Here is a 23209-nt window from a genome sequence, read left to right as displayed (position 1 = left end):
TGTCCTGGTGGCAAGCACCCTTTAAGCAGAATTAAAAGTAGGTGGGCAGCTACCACCGAGGCGGACCACCCTGACGAACCTCAGCTCATTTGGAACGTGCTGTTAACGTGTGTGATTCGTGGGCTCCGAATTGTGGCATCTTCAGGTCTCATCCACGCAGGCCGCTCCGCTCCAGTGCCCGCTGGTGGTGGGATCGGGCCTGACAACCACGTCATCCAAAAAAGGGGCTCAGATTGCCACAGCTCACCCTCGTGGGTTCTTCCCTGGGCAGGGCATCGCTCATACACACCCCCAGTGCCTAGACTAGGGTGGGCACAGCGCAGACATGAATGGCTGAACTTGCATTCTATGCCAGTTTGCCACCCATGTCACCCCATTTCAAGATGCACACAATGCCAACCTGCACGCTGCTCAATTAAAATACAAAACTATATTGTGAGTACATTTGTCCCCAATAAATAAAATGCCAGTCAGGACACCAGACGGCCCCCCTTCTTGGGCACCGGGCCCTTGCTTTTCTTGGCGCCCTGCTGCCGCCTGTGCGGCTTTGCCGTGGTGAAGGTGATGCAGTGAGAGTCCAAGAAATCGAGCAGCTTGGCAGCCCCCAGCCGGACCCCGGCCTCCTTCAGGTGGGCCTGCAGCTGTGACAGCACCAGTGGCTCGTAGAGCAGCACCCGGCGGTGGAGGTCAGGGTTCGACAGGATGAACTTCTTCACCGCCGCCATCTTCTCTGCCTCCCGTGCTGCCGCCTGAGACGGGGGCACAGCCTCGGCATCATCGTCATCCTCAGAGAGCTCCAGCGCCTCGGGGTTGGACCTGCAACACAAGCAAAGCAAGAGGAGGGTTCAGGTGGCAAGCGAAAGCAACAGGCAAAGCACAAGGGGGCACCTGAGCTGGCCACGCACACCGGCATTAAGAACACAAATGCTCGTCTGTGTGTGCCAAGGGTCCCACACTCCACCCTCTCACCATGCCCCTAGCAGCCAGAATCGCCAGTGTTGGCCCCATGTGAGCCAATTAAACCCAACATGGAGGCCATTCAGATGGTCAAACACTGTGCCACCATACAGTGGTCCCATGCCACAGGCTGACTTGGTGTGGCACTCTGACTGGGCTCATGAAGTATCACCTGCCAGTCATTGTGCAGAAGATGACCTCAGCAGGTTGGCACGTGCCCAGCTCCAGCCCGTGGTGGACGGAGAGTCGCTAAAGGGGGTTGTATAAAATAAGGCGCCACTACCACCTCTCCCCCTTCTCCTGCTCTCTGAAAGGCGCTATATACTGTTAGGGGGTGCCAGGGAGCCTTAGGAATGCATGCCCATACTGCCCTCTTCCTAGTGCTGATCCCTATGACCCTCTCTCACCCACTTACCAGCCATGGATGTCACCCGCTCCAAGCCTCACCATCCACGTGCCACCCCTCTGCTGGGGCTGCTAATGGCACTCGAAGCTTCTTAGAAGCCCCTCAGGGTCCCCCACCAAGAAATGGAGACACCTGGCCAACCAGCTGCTTGCCTGCCACTCGGGCACCCAAGACTTCAGGTCACTTTCTATTAGAGTGGGCAATGGTGGGCGGCGGAGGAGACCCACCTTTGGGAGGAGGAGGACTCGTCGCTGTGTGAAGCCTGGGATGGTGCCAAGGACTCGGACCCCGTCTCAGGATGCCTTTGCTCTCGTGTGCTGGTGGGCCGTCGTCCCTCGCCGAGAGGGGGTGGCCGTGGAGGGGCGTGGCTTCTTGTGGTGGCCTCGTCTTCAGAGCCGGAGCTGACCACCTGGTGTGTGTACTGGTGGATCTCCCGGAGCTTCAGGATCATCTGCCGCTTTGGCAAAGGACGAACTCCAAACCTGAGGGGCAAGAAGGGCAACAGAAAGTCACGCCGAGCCCCTTCACACCAACCTGTGCTCGCTGGCACGGGCCTCATCTCAGCAAACACACCTGCCAAGCTGTGCCTTCAGCTCCGGGGTTTCCATTTGTGCATAGACAGGCATCGGAGTGATGGGCACCAGTGCCCCTCTTGGCACCGATTTCTTATTTACAGCTGGATGAAAGCAAAGACAAAAAAAGGGGGTGAGGTGGGCATCAGGCTTCCGTTCAGTGGTCACAGGTCATCAGCTGGCTGTGCCCACTCCCATTATACACCCTGGCTCAGCAATGGTCTTCTTCTATTATAGCCCTGTAATGAGCCCACCCTGAAAGAAAGCAGTAGGCACAAACAAGTGACAAGGCAAAACGTGCGAGGGGCTGGGGACAAACTGGTGGGCAACAGGACATGAAGCCAGCTCTACCCAACCGGTGCCCACAATGTTCTGACGGCCGCCGTCCTGAAAAGCCCACAGCCAATCGTCTACGTAGTTAACGACACAAAGGGGCAGAACAGCACGAGCGCCACCCACGGGGTGCCCAGGCAGGACAGCCATCTACAGATGTTGGTACTGCCAGCGTGAGAGGCTTTCAGGAAGGCCTCAAACTATCCCGAACCCTGCATGTGCCATCTGGGAGCCCCAGCCTGAGCCGAGCACCACTGATTATGCCAGGTTGGCTCTTGCTGCCCACCAATCCTCAATGCTGGTGCCACCCACTCGTGTGCTTTTACATTTTTCCAGCCTACTTTTCGACCTCTAAAGATAATGGAGATGCCATCTTGGGGTTTTAGAGCGGGCACGTCGGATTTTTCAATTCGGGATGTGTCTGAAGACGGCTTGGTGCCACCACTGCTGACCATTAGTGATGCCATTGCCAAGCTGACATTAAGGGCCGTGTCCTACGCTCGGCTGACCGAGTTGGCGAATGCCCTGCGTGGTCACCATGATCATGATCACCGTTGTCAGACTTCACCATCGTCTTTCGTTTTGGTGCCGTCACCCGTTCTGCTCAGACCCTCGAGTCACACTTCTGGCTCACGTCCCATCTTCAACGTGCTGCCACCCTGCCCAGCTGGTCCAGGGGTCAACTAAACGAAGAATGCGCACACCTCGGACCCGACTGGACCATCGTCCTCTCCCGTGCTTCAGTGCCACTCAGTCCACATCTCGCCTTCTAGGCTGACTGCCACCATTGCCTCTCCACTAGCTGACCCGTCCCTCCCGGCTAACCCTTACCCCAAAGTGGGCACCCCGCTCTTAGGTTTGTCATCTGTACACCGGAAGGTCACACTCGTCACATCACCGAAGGGACCCGGAAGGCGGAGTCAGCAGAAACATTTGCAACAATGCAAAGTCAATCCAAACAAAACAAGTGGCACTGCCCGATTTTCATAGGGCACCCTTACCTGGCGTCTTGAGCGGCTGTATGGGTGCACTGACTGCCAGCCTTTGGGCTAGCGGCAGGACCAGTGGAGAAGACTCTTCCTCCCAAAGCCTGGGGTCGCCTCTGGCAGGTGACCTCACGCCGGGAGCCCCCACTCTTTCCTCCTCGCCATAGCAACTCCTCGGGGTGCCGTCACCCATGTTGCCCAGGCCCTCCTCGCTGGCGTCCCAGCCGCCATCATCGTCAAAGGGCAGAGGGGGCTCGTCAATCAGACAGATGCTCTCATTCGCCTCTTCCATGGCGTCCTGCACCGGTGGGGCCGTCGGCTTGGGCCTCCCCACAAGTCTGCAAGCGCCCATCGTTGGCACAATCCGCCTCAGAGACCTCTGGACTGTCACTGCCGTGCCAGCTTTGGCAGTCTGCCAGTCCTTCGTCTTTGGCGTCTCCTACACTGGATGAGTTCATCGCCCTGCTGCCAAGTGTCATGTTGGTTAGGCGACTGCCCTCCGAGGGGCCACATGAGCTGCCATTGTTTGTGTCCAAATGGGCACCAGACGGAGACCACCGAACGGGGCCCTCTTGGCCCACCTCACATCCCGTCACGTCGGCTGCACTCTTCAGTAAACTCGGTGCCCTCGCGGACCACTGGACTGCTCTGGCGGTGGTGGGCGCCGGAGTGGCTGGGATCAGCCAGGAGGTGTCAATGCTGGTGTTGTCAAAGAGGCTGGCATCTGTTGCGCCACTCTGCCTTCTGCCCGACTGGCTCTCTCTGATCCATACGCCAGCCTGTGGCCCCTTGGGGGTCCACGTGCTGCGGTTTTCGTCGTCTCGCTGTTGGTCTTTCAGCACCGGAGAGTTGAATTTGGACCCCGGCCGCTCTTCGCCATCCTCTGCCTCTTCATCCGAGTCAGACAGGACAATTACTTCATCTTCTGAGGGCACACACAGGCTCCACGTCGATCTCGTGCCACGGCTAGCGATTGGGGAAGTCGGGCATCCCAGCTTCCCGCTAATGAAACTTAAAGGGGGCTTCGCTTTAGGCGCTGGGCTGGAGCAGACGTTGAAGAGCGGCACTCGTGTGTTTGTGGGCCTCACTGGACTGTCGCCCATTCGTGTCGGGGCAGCTGCTGAACATTCGCCCGGTTTCGGCGGAGTCACGGGAGAGAGGCCCAACACCGGCAGACTTAAAGGGGAGCCACCAGAAAGATCTACAAGCGACGACACCTGACTGCCGGGCATCGAGTCGGGCCCCGGGTCCTCGCCAGGCCTGGCAGGGGTGCAGGAGCTGAACTCGTCTTGAGCCTCAGAACGTGGCGACTCCTGGATGGGCCCCTCGTGGCTTTGGTCCCCGTCAGCGCCACCTGAAGAGTTGCGACTGACGCCCGCGAGGGACACTTCAGCACTGGTCAGGTGGCTCAGCCCTTCCATTCTCTCAAGGGGGGCCTCTGGGCTGGGCTGAATGTGCCCGCTCGGGCCTTGGCAGCCATCCTCTATGCTCAGACTGAGCTCCAAAGTCAGCAGCCGTCGTTCGTTTTCTTTTTCTGCTGGAGGTCTTCCTTGACGCGGCTCCTCGTTGCTCAAGTCTTCATCGCCCTCACGGATTTCACTCGGCACTCCGTCCTCTTCGTCACTAACTGCTGACGTGCCCATTGTCTTGCGCTGCGTCAAAGCAAACTCGTAGATCTCTTCCAGCTCCTCGTCATTCACCCGCTCATTGTCCCGATGGTCTTCCTCTTCAGCAATCGTGTCTGGCTTAGGCCGGCCATAAAGGTCACATGACTCACGGTCATCTTCATCATCATCATCATCATCCACCCACATGGAGCGCAGCAGCTGTCTGAAGTTCTCCTCTCCACATTCACAGTCACGTCGAGGCTCCTCGTCCTCCTCATGCATGGACACCTCCATCACTTCATCTTCAGTGTCGTCTCTTCCTCCTCCAGCGGCCGAGGCTGCACACAAGTCCAGGAGCTCGTCCACGCCAAACCTGCATTGGGAAACAGCAAACAGCACGTCAGGTCCAGGTCACCATCTCTAGAGGGACGTCACAAAGTGCGTCAAGGAGGAGAGTCGGTGGGCACCTAGGAGTTAACGGGGGGCAGCTGGCACTGCTGGATTGGGGGAGGGACACCATAGTTCTTGCGGATGGCTCTGATCTGGGGGGTGTGCAGGTGGGCCGAGGGTCCGTCTTTCAGCTTACTGCCACCCATCACTGTGAGGAGAGGGACGTGACAAGTGGCCAGCGTGGCGTCCTATTAATGTTAATGAAGCACACGCCAACATCTGTCCGTCCAGTCCAAAGTTTCATGGCAGTAACCCACTCTGGACAAGATGCCCGTCCGGCACTTAGGTTTGCTTATCCTGCCCAGGTGGACGGCAGACCGCTTGGGGTCCAGGCCTGGTCGGGTTTGCCAATGTGAGCTTCATCCACACCAAGCTGAACTTCGAATTTCAAAGCAGCACAAACATTTGGAGCTCGGCGCCCCATGTGATGCCCCCAGGCCTTCAGTGCCCAGCTAGAGTCACAAAGCTCAGACCTGACAGCGAGTCCCCTCAGCTCATCCAGGGTGGTCCTGCCAATGGAGACCTGGGCGGTGTACAGGTAACCGAGGAATCCCCTCATGGCGTCCACAGAGACCTCGCTTAACAAAAGGCGTCTGGACTGTGGCAGACCCTCCTCTTCCACCAAGAAGCCATCTTCATTAACCTGAGAAAGAGAAAGGCAGACACATCACCAGGGGGTCCGAGATCAGAGGACCTCAAGACCCCACGGGGAGCTCCCACCCGACCCCAACAAAACCTTCCATCAGATTTGCCAAATGAGGCACCAATGCTGTTCGATTGTCCGACTCCCTGCCCACAGAGACCCTCAACACAATGGCTTGTAAAGTCGAAGAAGCCCCCAATGCACGGCTGGGATGGTCGCCGTGTTCCTCAAAAAAAAAAAAAAAAATCTGAGAAACGGCTGCATCGCTCCACGTGAACGGCGGTGCCCACCTGCCAGGGCTCAGACCCTGTGCTCTCAACGTCACGCGGCTCCGATGGCCTCATCTGCGGGGCTCTGCCCTCCACACTTGGGTTCAGGCCAATGTCACTTTGGTGTGCCCTAGTGATGTGTGTAAATGTCACTTGGCCGCTGCTGCTTCTTTGACGCGGGCATCTGCACAGCTCTGCCCACCCCGCTGGACTTCTACGCAGCGCACATTCTTGCTCTCTACTTATGTGCTTGCACAGTAAAGTTGGGCTCAGCGTCATGGAACTCCCACATCACCAACGTGTGCCAACTGTGTGTGTCAACTGTGCGCGCCATGCAGTGGACTGGTGGGCTGCCCAGTGCTGAGCTGGAGGTCACATGACTGAACTGCTGCTGACGTGACGTCCTTCAGTGTGCAGCTGTGACGCTCAGACACAAAGTCACCCGACACGGACGGTTCAAAGCCCAAATGAAGTGACAGACGGACAGACAGACGGTGGGCCATTCTGGAATGTTCTTACGTTGTGACCAGATTTACAAATGTAACACCGACGGGACGAGCCATCCTGATACTACCTTCCAGTGACAAGCCGCATTTGAGATGTCTGAAGGAGTGGGGCCTGCTGAAGGGTAACGGTGGGCAAGTCTGCCCGAGTGGCGCCACTTCAGCGGTCACAAGTAACCAGCCGTGAGGAGGACCACATCAGATTCCTGGAGGTCTGCATTTGAATACGTTTGTCACAGCACCAGAGGGTGGGGACACGTGGCATGGTGGTCACATGACACAGGAGTAGCAGTCCAGTGCAGCTCTTACTAGCAGTCGTCTTCATCGATCCTACGACTATGGAGGGGCGCAGTGGACGAGCGTCCAAAGGTGACGCAGCACAAGTGCCTACGGCCGTGAAGACCCCGGGAGCCCTCGGTCAATGACACTTAAACGGTTGTTAAAGTCGATCAAACCGGATGGACGCTTCTCGGTGTACGCTGGGCACACTGGGCCGCTTTAAGTCACCCGCTCTTGGTGCCCCGACCAACACGACACTCGGTATTTAAATGAACAAACACCAAAGATGACATTCAACACCAGGACACAGCTGTCACCAATGGCACGGAATGGTGACACGATGTCAACAACACGGCTCAGAGCTCACTTACCGCCTCGATCAGCTTCGGGCATCGTGTGTACAGCAGGAACAAGTGGGCATAGAGCAGCCCACCGCAGTCCATCTGGAAATGGACGTCACTCAGCTGAGGGTTGTTGATCATCCCACCAAGGTCTGAAGCCAGCTTACGCAGCGCCAACTGCAGGACAATTGAAACGCCACATGGTGAATGGGCAGCACTCGGAGGCCTGGACATCAGTTGCCACTTTCCAAACTCAGCATGGCACAGGCAGGCAGTCAAACTAGACAAGAGCAAAACCAACGCAGTGCCCACACGTGCCACAGTCAGGATCGCCAAGCACTGGCTTCAGATGGCTGGACGGTGCCCCCCCCCATAAGAGATGGCACAACTGGTCTTACCAAGTCCTGGGAGTCTCCTGGATGTGACGCCAACTTGACAGAAGGCCCGGCGTCCTGACCTGTGAAAATATTGAAGAGACTGAGAGGCCGCCACTCGCTACAAGCACTTCATGTGGAGATCATCACTAAAAGTTTAGTTTGTAGTTTAAAAAAATAATAAACTCATTTAAACAAACTGCTCACTACACCCCTTAAACGTCTCTGCATTCATTTGTGGGCCCCACTGCCCCTCAAAAACCAACATGACAACACGTCATCGTGGAGTGGCGCCAAGCTAGGATGGTCTTCTGGCCTAATACTTGCCCGCTCTTGTCAATCCCCCCTTATGACGACTCACCTGTGACCCCGGAGGAGGCGCCCAACCTTCGCTCAAATACTCTCGGGTCCCCCTGGCTCAAGGTGAGCCCCTCCTCGGCGAGCTCCATCAGGTCACGCAGGGCTTGCTGGCTCTGTGAACTCTGACTTTGGTGAACGAATGGATAAGGAGGGTCAGGCATGAGGCCTTCAGGGCCCCCAAGGCCAGTGGCGGGTGCCACACCACATTCTGCACTGGCATCACTGCCATCCACTCCTTTCACGTCATCTTCTGTTTGATTCTGCGTGTGTACAAGAAACGAGAAAAACAAAAGAAAAAAAATCAACATATCACTTGTGGTGGGACAGAGAGGGACAGAGGGGGACAGAGAGGGACAGACAAACGAGCAGCAGCCCAGCTCCCCACCGCCCTCTGCTTCAGTCAAGGGGCTTGGCTTATGTCCTTTCAAGTTATCACCCACCCTGGCATTACCTTTTGACACTGGAGACTCGGCCCACTATGGCGTAAAGTCCACTTGGCCATTTCCTGAAGTTTCTGGGCTCTTCTTGGGTGTCTAATCATCAGTCCAAGTGGCACGCGATGGGCAGAACTGATGGCATGACTTACCTGGACTGAGCTCCATGGCCTGACCGCTGGCAGCAGCGCAGTGGTGTAGAAATCCTGAAGACCACCACTGCCACTTAAGGCGCTCCGATCCCACAGCCGGCTGTTCCCATGGTCCCAGGACACGTGACTGGCGGGCAGTGGCGGGGTGCTGTTGATTTGTGCCCTCTCACGGAGAAGTAAAGCCGTCGCTCGCTCTTGGATTCTCCGGAACGCTTCTTCTCGATCTCGTGTCAGCAGTAAGGGAGGTGGCGCTGCTGCCGCCGGGCGCTTTTTACGCGGCTTCTTATCTGAAATGTAAAGACACGGAGTTCAGTTTGGACCGTGGAACGCGTGCACTTCCAGGCCGTGGCACAAGGCTCCCCAAGTGACCAAGTGACATTAAAGCGGCTCTACTGTCTCACGTGGTGAGAAGGCCTTTCCAGAAGTGAAGCACATGCAGACCTCCAGCGACTTTGTATCTCAACTCACTTCTGACCGGTGGTCTTGTGCCCTTCATCTGGGTTTACCTGCACTTTCCAGAGGCCTCCGCAGCTCTGTGGTGGGCAGCTGCCCGTCGATCGCCAACGCCACGTCCTGCTCCATCAGCGAGCGTGACAACGCCAAAGCCACCATGGTGTTCTCGTCCATTGGCTCTTCTTTTCTTTTCATCTTCTTTGTCGGTCGTCGGTTGTCCGTTGTGCCCTTTCTTTTGACCTGACCGACTGTAAGACTTCACATAAAACGAGAAAGCAGGTCAGTCTCAAGCCATGCACACCAGAGCTCCGCCCCTTGCCAGTAATGATGCCAGCCAAGCGCTCAGCTTCTCCGGTGTTTCCCGGGTGGCATGTGTGCACTGTAACCTGTGGCCTTCACAGCCTTGCCCACCTCCCTGCCCTCTTCTCTCAGGCTGCCTACAAATGTGGCGCCACTCGCCCCTCTGTGCTGCCTCCTTTCAGACGCGCCCTCGGGGTCTGCCAATTGCCCTCGTGTCTTGGGAGTCTTTAAGACCTGTGTGGTACAATGTTGTACCCCATCCTGGCCAAACGTCTGCATTATAAGGACACCCTCAGCCTCTGGAAGGAGTCGGGCTGGTGCAGTGATCGTGACAGACGATCAAAGGCTGGCAGCGCCAAGCAGTCACACACAGTGCCCACCCTATGGTCACTTCACTTTACGGTTTCCCACCATTTATTATTTTTAGTTTACCAAGGCCTGTGCCGACGTCTCGAAGACAAAGCACACTCGGGCCGGTCACGTCGCGAGCCCCTCTTAGTGCCAGTGGTACTCACCCCTCTCTGGGGCCGCCGCTCACCCGCTCCTGGGCCTGTTGCTGCACAGCCTCGATCAAGGCCGACGTCGGGACCGCCATTGCCAAGGCACAGCTCTTCAGGTGGGCCGAGCGGCTTTTCAAAGAGGTGAAACGTCTGCCACAGATGGGACACTCTGGGATCGCCGGCTTTGCTTCGCTTTGATCGAGACACCTGTGAAGGAAGCAGTAAGGCACCCGAGAATACACTGGTGGGCACGGGCAGAGCCGCTGTGCCCGATGGTTACCCACAATTCATACCCTCCACAGTAGAAGATGCAGGAAGTCAAAGGTGGTGCTGTGCCCATTAATGCACAAATCGCCAGAAGCTGGCAGTGCCATCCTCCCACTGTGATCGAAGTCCTGAGATCAGAACACCGTCACGTGGGGGTGTAGGACATCGGGCCACCACCAAGTGTCACCCAGAGCCCAGCTTACCTGTTTATGTGCTGAGCTCGGCGCGTGCAGTTCATGGCCGACAGGTCCTTCTGGCAGATGTGGCAGAAGAGACCCTCGAGACTCTGCCCACCATCCGCCGTGGCCTCCATGTCCAGGATCTTCTGAATCGCTCGGGCCAGGGCCTCATCACTCTGCTGACCTGCGGGTCACAGTTCAGGGGTCAGCCAATGACCGATGTGAAGAACCGTGGGGTCCCAAAGCCTCAGTCTGGAGCGGTGGTCTGCAAGGTCAGTTGTGGGGGCCCAGACAGTCTGGCTCTCATTCTTAGTTTTAACCACCCTTACTGTACCCAGTGCAGACAACGGGGATGCCAATGCCACAGTCACTGCTCTGCTCATATGTGACAATGACAGTGATGTCACAGCTCCATTCAGATGCAATTATGGGAGCAAACGTCAGAAAACGCAGAGACGGACACATTTAAAGCCTTGGGACCCCCTGACCGACCCTGCAGACCCCCACTCTCTTTTCTACAAGTCCCATGCGTGTTTTTCGGATTCTACAATGCAATGGGGCCTGAATCTGCGACTTGGGGGTCCGACACAATCGACAATTTAAACAGCCTGGCAAAGGAGCAAACCAAAGTGTAACGAAACCAACTTGTGCCCGGAGACTCGCCCTCAGCCGTCAGCTTCTCTGGCTTTGGCCTCCTGAACTTCTGCATCCTCTGCAGCACGAGGTCCTTCACTCGGGGTCCTGCACCTGTCACATGAGCAAAGGTCAAGGGTGACACGCTAAGTGAGCCACAGCCACACGTGCGGTCAAGCCAGATCAGCCGACTCTCACCTAAGACGCCATGGCTTTCCGGCCGATGCCCGCTGGGACTGGCGCGAGGATGCCAGGAGTGTGGCTGGACGCTTGGAGGTTTATCTGGCGGTCCGTCTGGAGGTCCGAGTGCTCCTGCCTTGGCTTTCCTCTTGGTTTTCTTGGCCAGCCGACACTTTTCCTCCGCTGCGTGGCTGCCATTCCCTTCCTCCTTTTTACTTCTCTTTAACAAACGGCTGCCGAGGTCAGCAAATTCGTCGTCCGAGTTCTCCATCTTGGCTCTCGTCCTGCCGCTCACACGAGTTCACATCTTGTGGATATCTGCGGGAAGAACAACACAAACGGTGGTCCCAGCCATCGTCACATCTTCACGCCGAAGCTCGAGCAAAATAGGTCCCTCCAATGGTCAGCACACCCAAGCATAAATAAAGGGGCGTCAGCACGTGGACCCCCTAATGTCCAGCAGCTCCAGGCACTCGCCTAATCACAGCGACCCTCTCAGGCGGGCTTGTCCAACACACGGGGCACAGAGCAGCGCCCAGCAGCTTCACACGCAAACAGGACGTCCTGTCAGCGCCGTCCTAAACGCGTCACTCTTTGGGGTCCCCGATACGCCCGATGGCTCCGGTAGTGCTGGGTGGCATATTTTTTATTTTTGTTATGATGTGGATTTTCTTACACCGCTTTAAATAGCCTAATAATAATAATAATTCATTACATTTACACAGCGCTTTTCTCAGTACTCAAAGTGCTATCCACACAGGGAGGAACTGGGAAGTGAACCCACAAACTTCCACCGTCTCCTTACTGCAAAGCAGCAGCACCACCACCACTGCGCCACCTGCGAGGACATAAAGGACGTCTGGAACGTGGCGCAGCGGGGGACCGTTTAAGGGGGGACCTTTATCACTGCTGCACCGCTAAACACGTGCAATGGAGTACAGGCCTCAGTGGAGGGAGCGAGCGGAGAAAAAGGACAGAGAGCCGAAGCGGCGGCAGACGAAGTTGAACGTGAGGACACAGAAGAAGGAGCCGCGTCTGTGGTCTGGAGACACTTTGGTTTTAAAAGGTCGGATGTGACCATTAGGTTCAAATGTGGGAGTTCTGTTTCTGTACTGCTGGAGAAGACGGCGAGCCAAGTCGTACTTTACTGTGTGATAGATAGTGGGGCGACACGTCGACTTTAGTCTCGTAACTTGTCATTAAAGTAGAACATCGTAAACCAAACTTCATCTTAAAATGAGTATTTCATTTACTAGATTTTCTCAAACCCCATCATAAGTTATGTCGCACATGACATGCTTTGTGTTCCGTGTTGTTAGTCGCTATGCGCGCCGCCTCTCGGTGCCTCCGTTTAAGAAGTGCGTAGGATGAAGTTTAGTTTACGACATTCTACTTTAATGACAAAATAAACGGAGAATAAAGTGGAAAAGTCGACTTTGATCTCGACATCCAGTTTGGTGGCCCTAACACGATTCTGTAGGTCTAAAACACAAAGAGCACCACAACTTTATTATTTATATATTTAGCTTGGCGTGAAGTAAGGTCCTGATTACTGCACTTTGCCTTAATGACGGGTCAGCTGGTAAAGACGTCATCACCACTCGTTTTATTTTATTTTATTTGGCGAGTATTGTGTAATGTAGCTGGGCTTGAAGTCTTGAAGTAATTGTATTATCACTGGAAGTTGCACTATTATTTACTTTATTGTTGTTTAAAAAGTCACTTTAAGGTGTCAGTGGACAGAGACTGGTAACATTAACAGAAAGTGCAGTTGCTTTACAGAACATTGATGATTAATTCAAGTCAATACGACGTTTGACAAACACCTCTGGATATTTGACGAAGTCTAAACGCCTCTTTGGATGGTTGAAAATATGTTGTCAAAATGTGAGTTGAGCCTTTTTACTGAACAACTTCAACACTTGGACTGCCACTGTCATGCCATGTGAGTCCTTCTCTTCATTACTGTCACAAACCTGCATTAGTACTTCTGTGCACATTCAAATGTTTCTTTGGACGATTCTCATGACAGTGGAGTTGCTTATTCTTAGCCAGTCTACTGCAGTGGAAATTGTGCTTAACATCCACTCATGCATGGGAAAAAAATACCGTTGAATAGGGTGAAAGCGGTACAATTCTGAAAAACACCGTGAAATAGACTTTTGGTCATACTACCCAGCACTCGGCTCCGGCCGTGGGGCATCTCCGACAGAAACGTCTCCCAGCCCACCGCAAACTCCCTACGGGTAAATGACAGAGCCTCCAAGAAGCAAGAAAAGTCACGAGACGTGGGGCACAACACCAGAAAGTCGAGGAGGAGGAAGAACAAAGCCAACGGGGCACGGCTCCCCACCCCGTGGCAAAGGCCCACGACTGACTGGCACTGTCACTGCAGTGCATGCTGGGAGCAAACCCACTGAGGGCTAGCTGAAGTCTGTGCCAAGTCCTCAAACCCCATCATTTTAAAGGCGACGCCAGCTCATTTACTGGACCCCCAATACTCGCTTTTATTCATCTCGGCGTGAAAGGCGCTATATAGAGACCTCGTTTACCGCGCCATGTGCACAGCTCCCTGCGAAGGTCTGGGTTCTCGTACCTGCTTGTTCTGTGCCAGCCGCCCATACTGGGTTCGGCCTTGGTCGGACTGGTCATTTGGAGCTTTGTATTGGGACGAAGGAGACTCGGAGACCTACCCGTTGAACTGGGCACAGGGCGGGCAGCAACCACGGAGGGCACCCACCCGTGGGCAATTCGGACCCAAATTCAACGTTTTAGAACCCCGACACGGAGCAAACTGAAGGGGAAGTCACGCTGCCCAATTCTCGGGCTCGGCTCTACTACGTCGCGTCACCGGAGCATTACGAGCTGCCACACCGACGCCGTCTTTAAGCAAACCTGCACAGCGAAGCCTGGCTGTTCGGCAGCACCGATTCACCAAATAAACAGGCACAATACAATAATAATTAGACTCAAACACTCGGCAGCCAGGCGAGCGAGGGGGAGAACAAGAAGGGGCCGCCAGAAAATAATAAAGGAATACAAGGAATGAATAAGCGACACAAACAGTCCGCGCAAACGCTCTGCATCGGCAGTGAAACTGAAAAATACAAACCATTGAGTAGCACGCACGGTCAACGTGCACCGACCGTGAAAGGGTGCGGGTGAGGCTGCTGTCCCTACGCCCGAGCCCCTGGCGCTCGAATTCGAACGTTTTGTTTGATTTTACTGAGCGCTAACTTCGACTTCCAAACACAAACGACTCCTACCTGCCGCCTGCCACTCCTTCCGATCACGTGACGGGCGCTTTCTTATGACGTCAAAGCTCCTCCTTGCACTTCCCCGTTTGGCTCCAAGTCGCTAGGAGTTGAACCCTCGGTCTGATTTTACGGCGTTGAAAACGTCGAGAAAAGTTCATTTTAGGTTGACGTTTGTACGCGTGGGAGATCCGAGCGTCATGTATGTATGCCCATCGTAGCTGGTTCAGTGGTTCTCTCCACGGCCGTCATGTCTAATGTAACTGCGATTTTAGTCTTTCATGTACTTGAATATAACTTCTGCTCGTATACACGCGATGCCGGAGGATGAACAAAACGAAACGAACACACAAACCCAGGTGAACGCCACAGCTGACCGGAAAGGGTCGACCTGGCCACGGAGAGTATATGCCACCCCAGCCCTGTGCCAACCTGGCTGCCTGTGCATCCTAAGTGCTTTATTGGGCCAACTGTGTTTAAATTGAAATGAAATATTATTGAAGTTGTTGCCTTGATTCCGTCCATTTTGCTCTACGTTTATTTATGTGCCTAATAAATGTGCTGTAAGTGAACGGACGTGGTCGTATTTTACTGTCACATCCTCCCTTGAGCGATCTCTACAGTCCATGGAGGTGCGCGCAGGTGGCTGTGGTGCTCGTTTAGTGTGGCATGATGCTGGCATTGTGCCCATAGCTCATATTATTCTTTAGGATTCTGTTGGGGTTTTAACAAGTATTATTAGGTGATAAATCCAAAACTAGTCAAATTACAGATTTCTAAATCAGCAGCTGTTGTTTCTTATATTTGAAAAATAAAGTGACCCCTAATATTACAGTAGTGTCCGATGACTGTAAACCTTTACAATATTGTTGGAATAGCCCTGACAATATTTACAACTGTTACTGATTGTTCACGTCGCTCTCTTCTCTTGAAAGGGGGCACCAGTGAAGCATTTCCTCCGTTGTGTGCTGGGTATGGCAGCACGCTGTGCCAGTGCACGGTCCCCAACCTGACCTGAAGCATTTTGATTGGCCGTAAGCACATGGTGGTAGTGGGGGGGGGGGGGGGGGGGGGGGGGGGCCATCAGAGCGCATCGACGGTTCATTTGTACATTTCTATCAATTTGTATTCCAGTAAGAGCCTGGCACAAGCAGCCTGCTATTGGGTGCGAGTCCTGACTGGGCACCTTGGACTACTGCTGTCCCACCAGGTGGGTCTCCGGCTCCACACAGTGCCAGGCCCCTCTCTCCACATTTATCGGGGGGCGTGCTCAGATTTGTTTTGTTTTTTTCTTTTAAAATAGAAGCAGCCAATATTAAGATGCCAGTATGTAGATTGGTACAAACCTTAGTGAAGTCACTTAACATGGCACAATATCCAAGGACATTAGAAGGAACGCACAGTAAGCAGGTGCCACATGGGTGGCTTTGAGCTGGGACCCTGGGGGCTGTGACAATTAAACACAAGACACTTGGGCCGAGGCACTGGCCTTGTGAGCCCCCCCAGGGCAGAGGGCAGTCAGGCTTGGCACAGGCTCACCAGACGCAGTTCGTCAGCGGGTTTCTCTGTCCACACACTCAAAATCACGAGGGGAGCGATGCAAAGGTCAGCTTGTTCAATACAACAACAACAACAGCAATTTATTTTTTGTACAGCCACATACATATTTTCGGGGCTCCTTGACGAGGCCCAGACCCTCAGCACGCGAGGAAGGCCTCCTCCCGCTATTTTATTTCAATATATAGAGAGGCCATACTGCATGCGGGTGTCAAGGGCTCCTTCATCTGCGATGGCACCGGCCCAAATGCCGAGCTGAAATGTTAGACGACCGCAGGACTTTGCCACACGCTCCCCAAATGTCCTTCTTGTCACCACGTCGTTACAGTGATGGGCCTCGTGTCAGTGCTTCTCCAGGGCTTTGGTAAGTAGCTGAGTCAGGCGGCCAACCATTGGGCGAGGGTCATCGTTAAGTCCTGCTGCGATCATGGCATTGTCGTAGATCTGGGGAGGACAAGAGGAGGTATGGCACTGAGAGCCAGGCACACGATGACTGGCACCATCACACTTTAGCTACGGCTCTCTAACCCCACGCTTTCAGCCTGTCACTTTGTCAGCTCGCATTAACTTTTGCCTTCTATGCCAGATTAGTTTATCTTCAGTACAAATCTGTTACATGGTACCACTGTCAAGTTGGCACCTTCATTGGCATTACTGTGTCATTTAATTCCATACTTCCTACAAAATGGCTCCAGTGTCAGCATTCAGGTCACTTGCATCATCAGCAGGAAAGGAAGATGTGACATTTACAGAGGGGTCAAGTGAAGCTCCACGAGGTCCCCCCCCGACACTCACACACACACACACACACAGCAGTGGACGTGTCACCGGGTCAGTCCGAGGACACACCGCCAGCTCACCTGTTCAAGCAGTAACTCGGCTAAGTGTGGGTCGGAGTTCCTAAGGGCATCCATCTTCTTTACAAGGTCATGGCTATGGGAACAAGACCAAAAAAAAAAGGGTGAATGTCCCACGGGTGGCACACGTCACCACCAATCCCACGTACGCTGCTGCCCATTTTGATTTGGTAATCGGACTGAGGGTGCGCCCAAGGACTGCCAGGCGTAAACAGGACTCCGCTTGAGCCGCAGACCCACAGTAAGACAACCAAACGTGCCACCCTTGTATCTGACAAGCGTTTTCCCTGGACCCACTCACACGAGGCTCTCTGGGGACGTTCACTTTGTGTTTTTCATTTGTTGTCCCTTACCTTGCAGTCATATTTTTGCTTAATTCTGCGTATGAACATTTCACGTCAGGGTTCTTTGGGCTGGTCAATTTGTGGTGGGCCTTGATGGAGAAAACTAATCCGGGGGACTGCTAAGGGCAGGAAGGCACCAGCTGCCAAGTGAGGCCTGCAGAGCCAATGACAAGTGACAAGCCCAAGATTTCTCACCGTCACCTCGTGACCCCACACAGGGTTACAGGCAGGCTGTGTACCCTGCTAACCCTTCGACCTGGGACATGCCAATGAAGAATGTGCCTAATGACTATCAGCAGCTGGCACGGGTTCTACGGTGGACACCAGCGGCCCTGGGAATGGCAGCGTCGTGGTGTGTTTAATGGTTGTGTGCTGCAGCCTGGTCTGGCCATACTGGGCATGGAGAGGCTGACTGTTGCTACAAACTGGGCTCGGGTCTGAAGGGCAAACCTGCCGTGGTGACCAAGGAGGCCCAACTGCAGTCCCCGAGTGTCAGCTCGAGTGTTTGGTGAGCCATCAAAAGGGGCCTCAAGTCTGTGCTTTCCAATCTCTGGAGGTCAAATCCTGAAATCTGAGGCCAACCTTCATGGTGTGTGAGGCTCTTGAAGCACAAAGCTTACCAACTGTACACCACTGGGCAGCGCGAGATGTCAGAGGGGCACTGAGGCCCTTCCCTTACCCGGTGTTAATTTCCAGAGTTGGCTGTAGAATCTGTGCCCGCTCCTCACTGGTCTTGGCCAGTTGCTGTGTGCGCAGGAAGTGCCGAGCTGCCCCCATCTCCAGCACGGTAATCATAGCGGGATGCGTGTCCAGCCTGGGGGTCACCTGGGGAAGGACAAGATGGCTTTACTCCTCCCTACCACTCCCCAGCATTGGGGGCATAAATATCTGACTCGGGTACAAGATGGACTGGCCCGTAAGCCCATGGAGATACCTTCACATTGGCAATGCGACTTCCAAGGCCACTCTTCATCCAGGCCATCAGTTCTTCTGCCTGCTTCTCCGTGAGACGCTCCGACGCTGAAAGAAACAAAAACGTTGGTCACCGTTGGCTCTGCTGTTACAGACCGCGCTCTCTGGCAGGTGCCAACATGGCCAGCAGTGCCTCTCAGCCTTTTAGAGATGAACTGACCCAGCAGGTCTCATCGGTCACCCGAGTGCCACTATGAGGATGTGCCTCTGTGCCCCCTTCTGCCCTCATTGTTGACACAGCAAGAGGCTTCCTCAGTGCACAAGGTCTGCTACCAGAAGGGCAGGATTTCAGGGGGTCGCACTCCCCCCTCATTGGTAAGCCCACTATAGTGAAATCGTCGCTATATGCCACTACACTCGCAGGGCATCACTGCTGCCAGGCTGCTTGGGGCACTTTCACAAACTGGACGCCACTCTTTATATGCTGGTACTCTCTGCCACGTGGGGTGTGCCAAGGTCTCGACTGCTAGTGTGTGACGTCCGCCATGAAGACTGGAAAGCCGCCACAGAATTCCTTGGCCTCGAGTGAGGAGCCTCCTTCAGGACGGGCGTCAGTCAGCATGGCGCAGGCTTTTGGACAGAAATCTCAAGTAACTGTTGAGGCCCGGGTAAGGAGACGCGAAGTAGAGAGGTCAAGGGTCAGTTGGTCATCATCAGAACTTGCAGTGGACACGTCGGCAAACCTGCAGAGCGCTTTACTACTCGTGTTATAGCAAACCGTTTTACTGTGACTTAAAGGAGAAGTTCGGCGTTTTCAATCATTTTCAAGTCCTGTAAATCTTCCCAATCTTGTTATAAATTCATTTCTCACATGAAATTAACTTCCAAAGTCTTCTATAAATGTAAAGAAATAATCGAGCCTGCACTGGGGCACCAAGTGTCACTGGAAAATAAAAGCAAGTTACGGCTTTCCGTATCGGAGATTCGATAATAAAAAGCTGCCTGCCTGTGGCGTTCCCGACGCCGGACCCCGATAATCATCTTGGCGCCTGCTCCTGGCACTCTGATCGTTCAGGCTCTGAATGTTCTCTGCTCGCTTCTGTCAATTCTTACAAATGGAAGAAAATCAGATGCCATCAAGCCTTTACTGACATTTGATCTTTCAAGATCACGCCACGTGGCACAGGGTGAGCGCTCATTGTGGAAGACTACAAGTCCTGAGGTGGCACACAGATGGCTCTCTTTAAAAACGGCCGAATCTCGTCATGTTGGCGTTTGTTCATAAATGACAAAGACGTAATTGTAAAAGGCCAGCAAGTCACAAGACTCGGATCAAAACTGGAAGTGTCTGGGCTTCAAAAACGGACGCATTCTGTAAGTTTTCAGGCTCGTTTGCCAGCTTAACCCGCATCTCGTCAACTCCAATGTAAAACACCAGTGCAGGTAAGAGATCTTTAAAAATGGATAGAAAATGCTGGACTGTGGGACACAGCAAATACACGTGTAGCACGTTTGTAAAGAAATAACTAACTTGTCACACTCGTCCTTCATGCCACAAAACACAAGTGAGGTAAACTGAACAGCGGGTATGTCAGACTTACACACCCTACAGCGGGCCTCATGTAGTCTGAACAAGGCACAATGATGGCAACAAACCCACTGGTGACTGACAACTGACCCCTCAGTGAGACATACTGGAGTGTCTGCGGCACCGCTAAGGGGGTCACCTCACCATGCCAGCAGCTACACTCCAACAGATGGCATGGCTGTAATTCCCAGGGTCTTTGGTGCAGTTTGCAAACAGTGAAAAGGCCAGCGGTGATGGAACTTGTGACATGGCTGCACATGCTGCAGGTTCCATTCAGTGACATACGAGCATTAAGGCATAAGATGAAGATGAAAATGGTGGCAGACTCCTTAGGGTGCCACTCCTCAACACTGGCGACAGCTAACGAGCCACTTCAGGTCCTAAAGCTACATCTTTGGGGTTTCGCCCGCCACTGGCTGGGCACCTTGGGTACAATGAGCACGGGCAAACGGCATTAACCTCGAGTGTGTAAATCCAGTTAAGCCACGGGGTGACATGTAAATGTCCACTTTACAGTACCAAGTCTGAATAACTCGCCAGATGGTATTCTGCTGCCACCTAGTGGATTAAACCACAAAGCTGACCTCACTATACGGTAACTCATTAATATTCATGACTGAGGAGGAGCTTTCAACCAAAAACACAATGGCAGTTCTAGAACAACCTTAAAGTGAACCACCTTAACCCAGTCTGGTAAATTTCACCCTGCCAAGTTTCATTAATGCCCGTTTCTGGTGTCAGCTTCATATTAATGCCCATTTACGGGTGACCCGGTCTAAAGAGGTCTTTTGATCCTGATTCTTCTTGTCAATGACAGTGTGGTGGAGTAAACAGTCACTGCAGACGACATGTGGGTGTTTCAGGGCACGGTGCTTAAACCAGTCCAGAGATGGCACTGGTTCACAAACTGCTTGCTGCAGGCCACCATTTTCGATGAAGTTATGAGCGAGTATCGTTTTTCACCAATTATGAAATATCTGCATTTTACTAAGAACGATGACTACGATGAAGCAACTTAGCCAGCAGCTAAACTGCAGGACGTGTATCAGGCGATCTTCAGTGTTCCTGATTGTGACGTAAGTATTGACTGAAGTCTCATGGGTTATAAGAGAAGGCCGTCGAGGATACGGGACAATCGATTCAGTGTCCAGCTCTGGATACAAGTGGGATGGCAAGTACGGTCAACATGGCGTCGTTACATCATCGGTCCTTTACTTGACCACAGTTACAGCATTAATGAGGTGCACTTTCTAAATTAGGGTTTGAGCAAACCACTGCGATATGCCTGGGGACTTCAGCTGTGTGGGCACAAGTGGAAGGACAAGAAAGGTGTCGGCCCCCCAAGCACTGCTGACAGTGCCTCAGGTGTTAATGTTCCTGTTAGGGGACATGTGGAAGTCGCTATGTGTCTTGTGCCACAATGGGGGTGTCGATCATGCAGGTCAGGCAGCGCCACTCTACCCTCTCGTGAGCAAACAGTCTACTTGAACAGAGCCACGTGGCTTAGAGAATCTCTCTAAACAACACGTCACACGAATATGCAGGGGACACTCTCCGTACCTTGAGATTCAGCGGACATTCTGGTATTTACTGATCTAGGTTAGTTACACAGAACAACATTAGGTTGTTGTTGAGAGTATCGACGCTTTGGCTCGTTTTCCAGGGATACACTTAATGCTAAGGAGGCCACATGAAGGTTCGAGATACTAAAAAGTGACTTGTCATTAACAAGGGTCACCTCAACGTCTTGCCGATATCACTTATCGTGCATCCTAATGACACAGAGAGGGTTTGGCGTTTTCAGTCGTGTCGTATAAACGCAGCGCTACAACGTACTGGACTGAGCAGCAGTGACCGTGCCAACGCGAGGGTGACCAAGAAGGCCCACTTGACGTCGACATCCCCTTTACAAATGGCCACGATACACACAGCACTTTTCCTTCTTGACATGACAATACTCCAGTGATGTGCCAACGTAAAACTGGTGAGTGATGAAGTGCCCACCTGGCTTTGAGTCTTCAAACTTCTCTTCCTTGTAGTGATCTACCACAATGTCGGTCTCCACAGAAATGAGCTTCTTTTTGTCAAACTCCCGCAAGTGTAAGAGAGTCAGTTCATCAAACTGCTCATAGCAGAATAGGACCTACAAAAGCAGAACGAAGGATTCCTTGGCAGTGGGGTACACAAGTGGCATGGCTTCACACTGACTTGTTAAAAAACAAACGAACAGAAAGCACTCCTTGCCACTTTCGAGACCCACCTACCTCCATGTCTTTCTTCTGCATGGCTTCAAAGTATGGTGAATGCTCAGCCAGGTGCCTGTTAGGGGCACAGAGGTAATAAATATTACGTGTGCCAGCCTTCATTCTCTCTGCGTACTCTTGTAAACTTGTTTGCTGACCCTCTGGGAGAACGGAGGATTCAAACCGCAGCAATTTCCCAATGTCTTCCTAAAGAATGAAGGACAGTGAATGTAAAACTGCTGAAGAAATGAAAATCACCATTCACCCGTTTCCAGTGGAGACATTAATGCTGCCTACAGAAGTGGCGAGCACAAAGAGCACCTCGGACATCTCCCAGACCTCCATAAGTGCTTTTACTGGCTTCATTAACCCTAAAGATCTCCCTCCCCATGTGGTACTGATGAGAGCGCCCGCACCTTGACCTCCTGTTCAGCTAAGGTGACAATGCCCTCCCGGATGAAGAGCCCATAGTCCTCGAAGAATCTCCTGTACTTCTCTGGCTCCTTGTGGCTTTGATCGACAAAAAACTTCACAATCCTTTTCTGTAAAACATCTCTTAGTTTCCTGGGAAAGATACAAGACAAACATCACATGAAACGGGGCACAAGCACAACTCAGGGCAACTCAACAATTACATCAAGTGATTGGCGCTGCAGCGAACAAGGGCTCCACTACGTTTGTGTCTGACTTTCAAATTAATTCTGCAAGTGATGAGGGTGCAGCTGCCCATCCTAAAGGTGCCCCCCCCCCCATAACTGCAACATCATAAAAAACAAATTCATCAAATGTGAGGTCACCATGTCCACCATAAGCGTGTTGTGCCAGGCGCATCAACAGTTGATGGCAAAGACGACAAATGAAAGACCCCAGCTGTTGCTTTGTGTGCAGTTATGGGTGCTGTGCCTGTGGACTTGAAAGAGGAGCGAAATGTGGAAGGGTTCAGGTGCCAAACAGTGGACTGGAAATTTAAGGACGTCAAGGGGCACGTTCGGTAACTTAGTGTGGATGATGTAAGGACGGGCAGAGACGTGGACTGTGAACCATCTGCTAACCTGATGAGTGTACTCTCCTGAAGTAGCTCTCTGCTGAGGTTCAGGGGGATGTCTTCACTGTCAACGACACCTAAACAGAAACAGCAAAGATAAAGACGGTGTCCGATATCATGACAAATTCAAAATTCTCTTATTAATACACATCTCAAAATGGCTCCACCTCAACTCAGAAACACCCCAACAAGCTGCTCATCACAGAAGGGCGAACACTCCAGGTAAGAAGC

General features: G+C 53.1%; 2 protein-coding genes across 2 annotated transcripts in view; both read right to left on the bottom strand.

Annotated features, from left to right (window-relative positions):
• Positions 1 to 411: 411 nt before the first annotated feature.
• Positions 412 to 14448, bottom strand: slx4 (SLX4 structure-specific endonuclease subunit homolog (S. cerevisiae)). The gene is given in 16 exon segments (XM_051933364.1): positions 412 to 816; positions 1591 to 1845; positions 1937 to 2039; positions 3270 to 3585; positions 3587 to 5234; positions 5785 to 5954; positions 7377 to 7523; positions 7745 to 7803; positions 8082 to 8340; positions 8667 to 8953; positions 9173 to 9375; positions 9935 to 10126; positions 10390 to 10549; positions 11011 to 11112; positions 11197 to 11485; positions 14291 to 14448. Coding segments are annotated over 15 exon segments (4500 nt in total). The 5' UTR covers positions 11450 to 11485; positions 14291 to 14448; the 3' UTR covers positions 412 to 470.
• Positions 14449 to 16043: 1595 nt separating this feature from the next.
• The window catches only part of trap1 (TNF receptor-associated protein 1), a 28343-nt gene continuing 21177 nt past the window's right edge, over positions 16044 to 23209 (bottom strand). Inside the window, exons 11-18 of the mRNA XM_028813943.2 lie at positions 22986 to 23055; positions 22350 to 22497; positions 21955 to 22140; positions 21695 to 21833; positions 18125 to 18210; positions 17870 to 18015; positions 16850 to 16922; positions 16044 to 16433 (exon numbers count right to left, since the gene is read on the bottom strand). Coding sequence (XP_028669776.2) covers positions 16332 to 16433; positions 16850 to 16922; positions 17870 to 18015; positions 18125 to 18210; positions 21695 to 21833; positions 21955 to 22140; positions 22350 to 22497; positions 22986 to 23055 — 950 coding nt within the window. The 3' untranslated portion in view covers positions 16044 to 16331. The remainder of the gene's footprint in view (positions 16434 to 16849; positions 16923 to 17869; positions 18016 to 18124; positions 18211 to 21694; positions 21834 to 21954; positions 22141 to 22349; positions 22498 to 22985; positions 23056 to 23209) is intronic.

The sequence above is a fragment of the Erpetoichthys calabaricus genome, chromosome 11, assembly GCF_900747795.2.
Source record: "Erpetoichthys calabaricus chromosome 11, fErpCal1.3, whole genome shotgun sequence".
Taxonomy (NCBI): domain Eukaryota; kingdom Metazoa; phylum Chordata; class Cladistia; order Polypteriformes; family Polypteridae; genus Erpetoichthys; species Erpetoichthys calabaricus.
The sequence above is the reverse complement of the archived record's forward strand: the minus strand, read 5'-3'. Positions and strand labels throughout refer to the sequence as shown.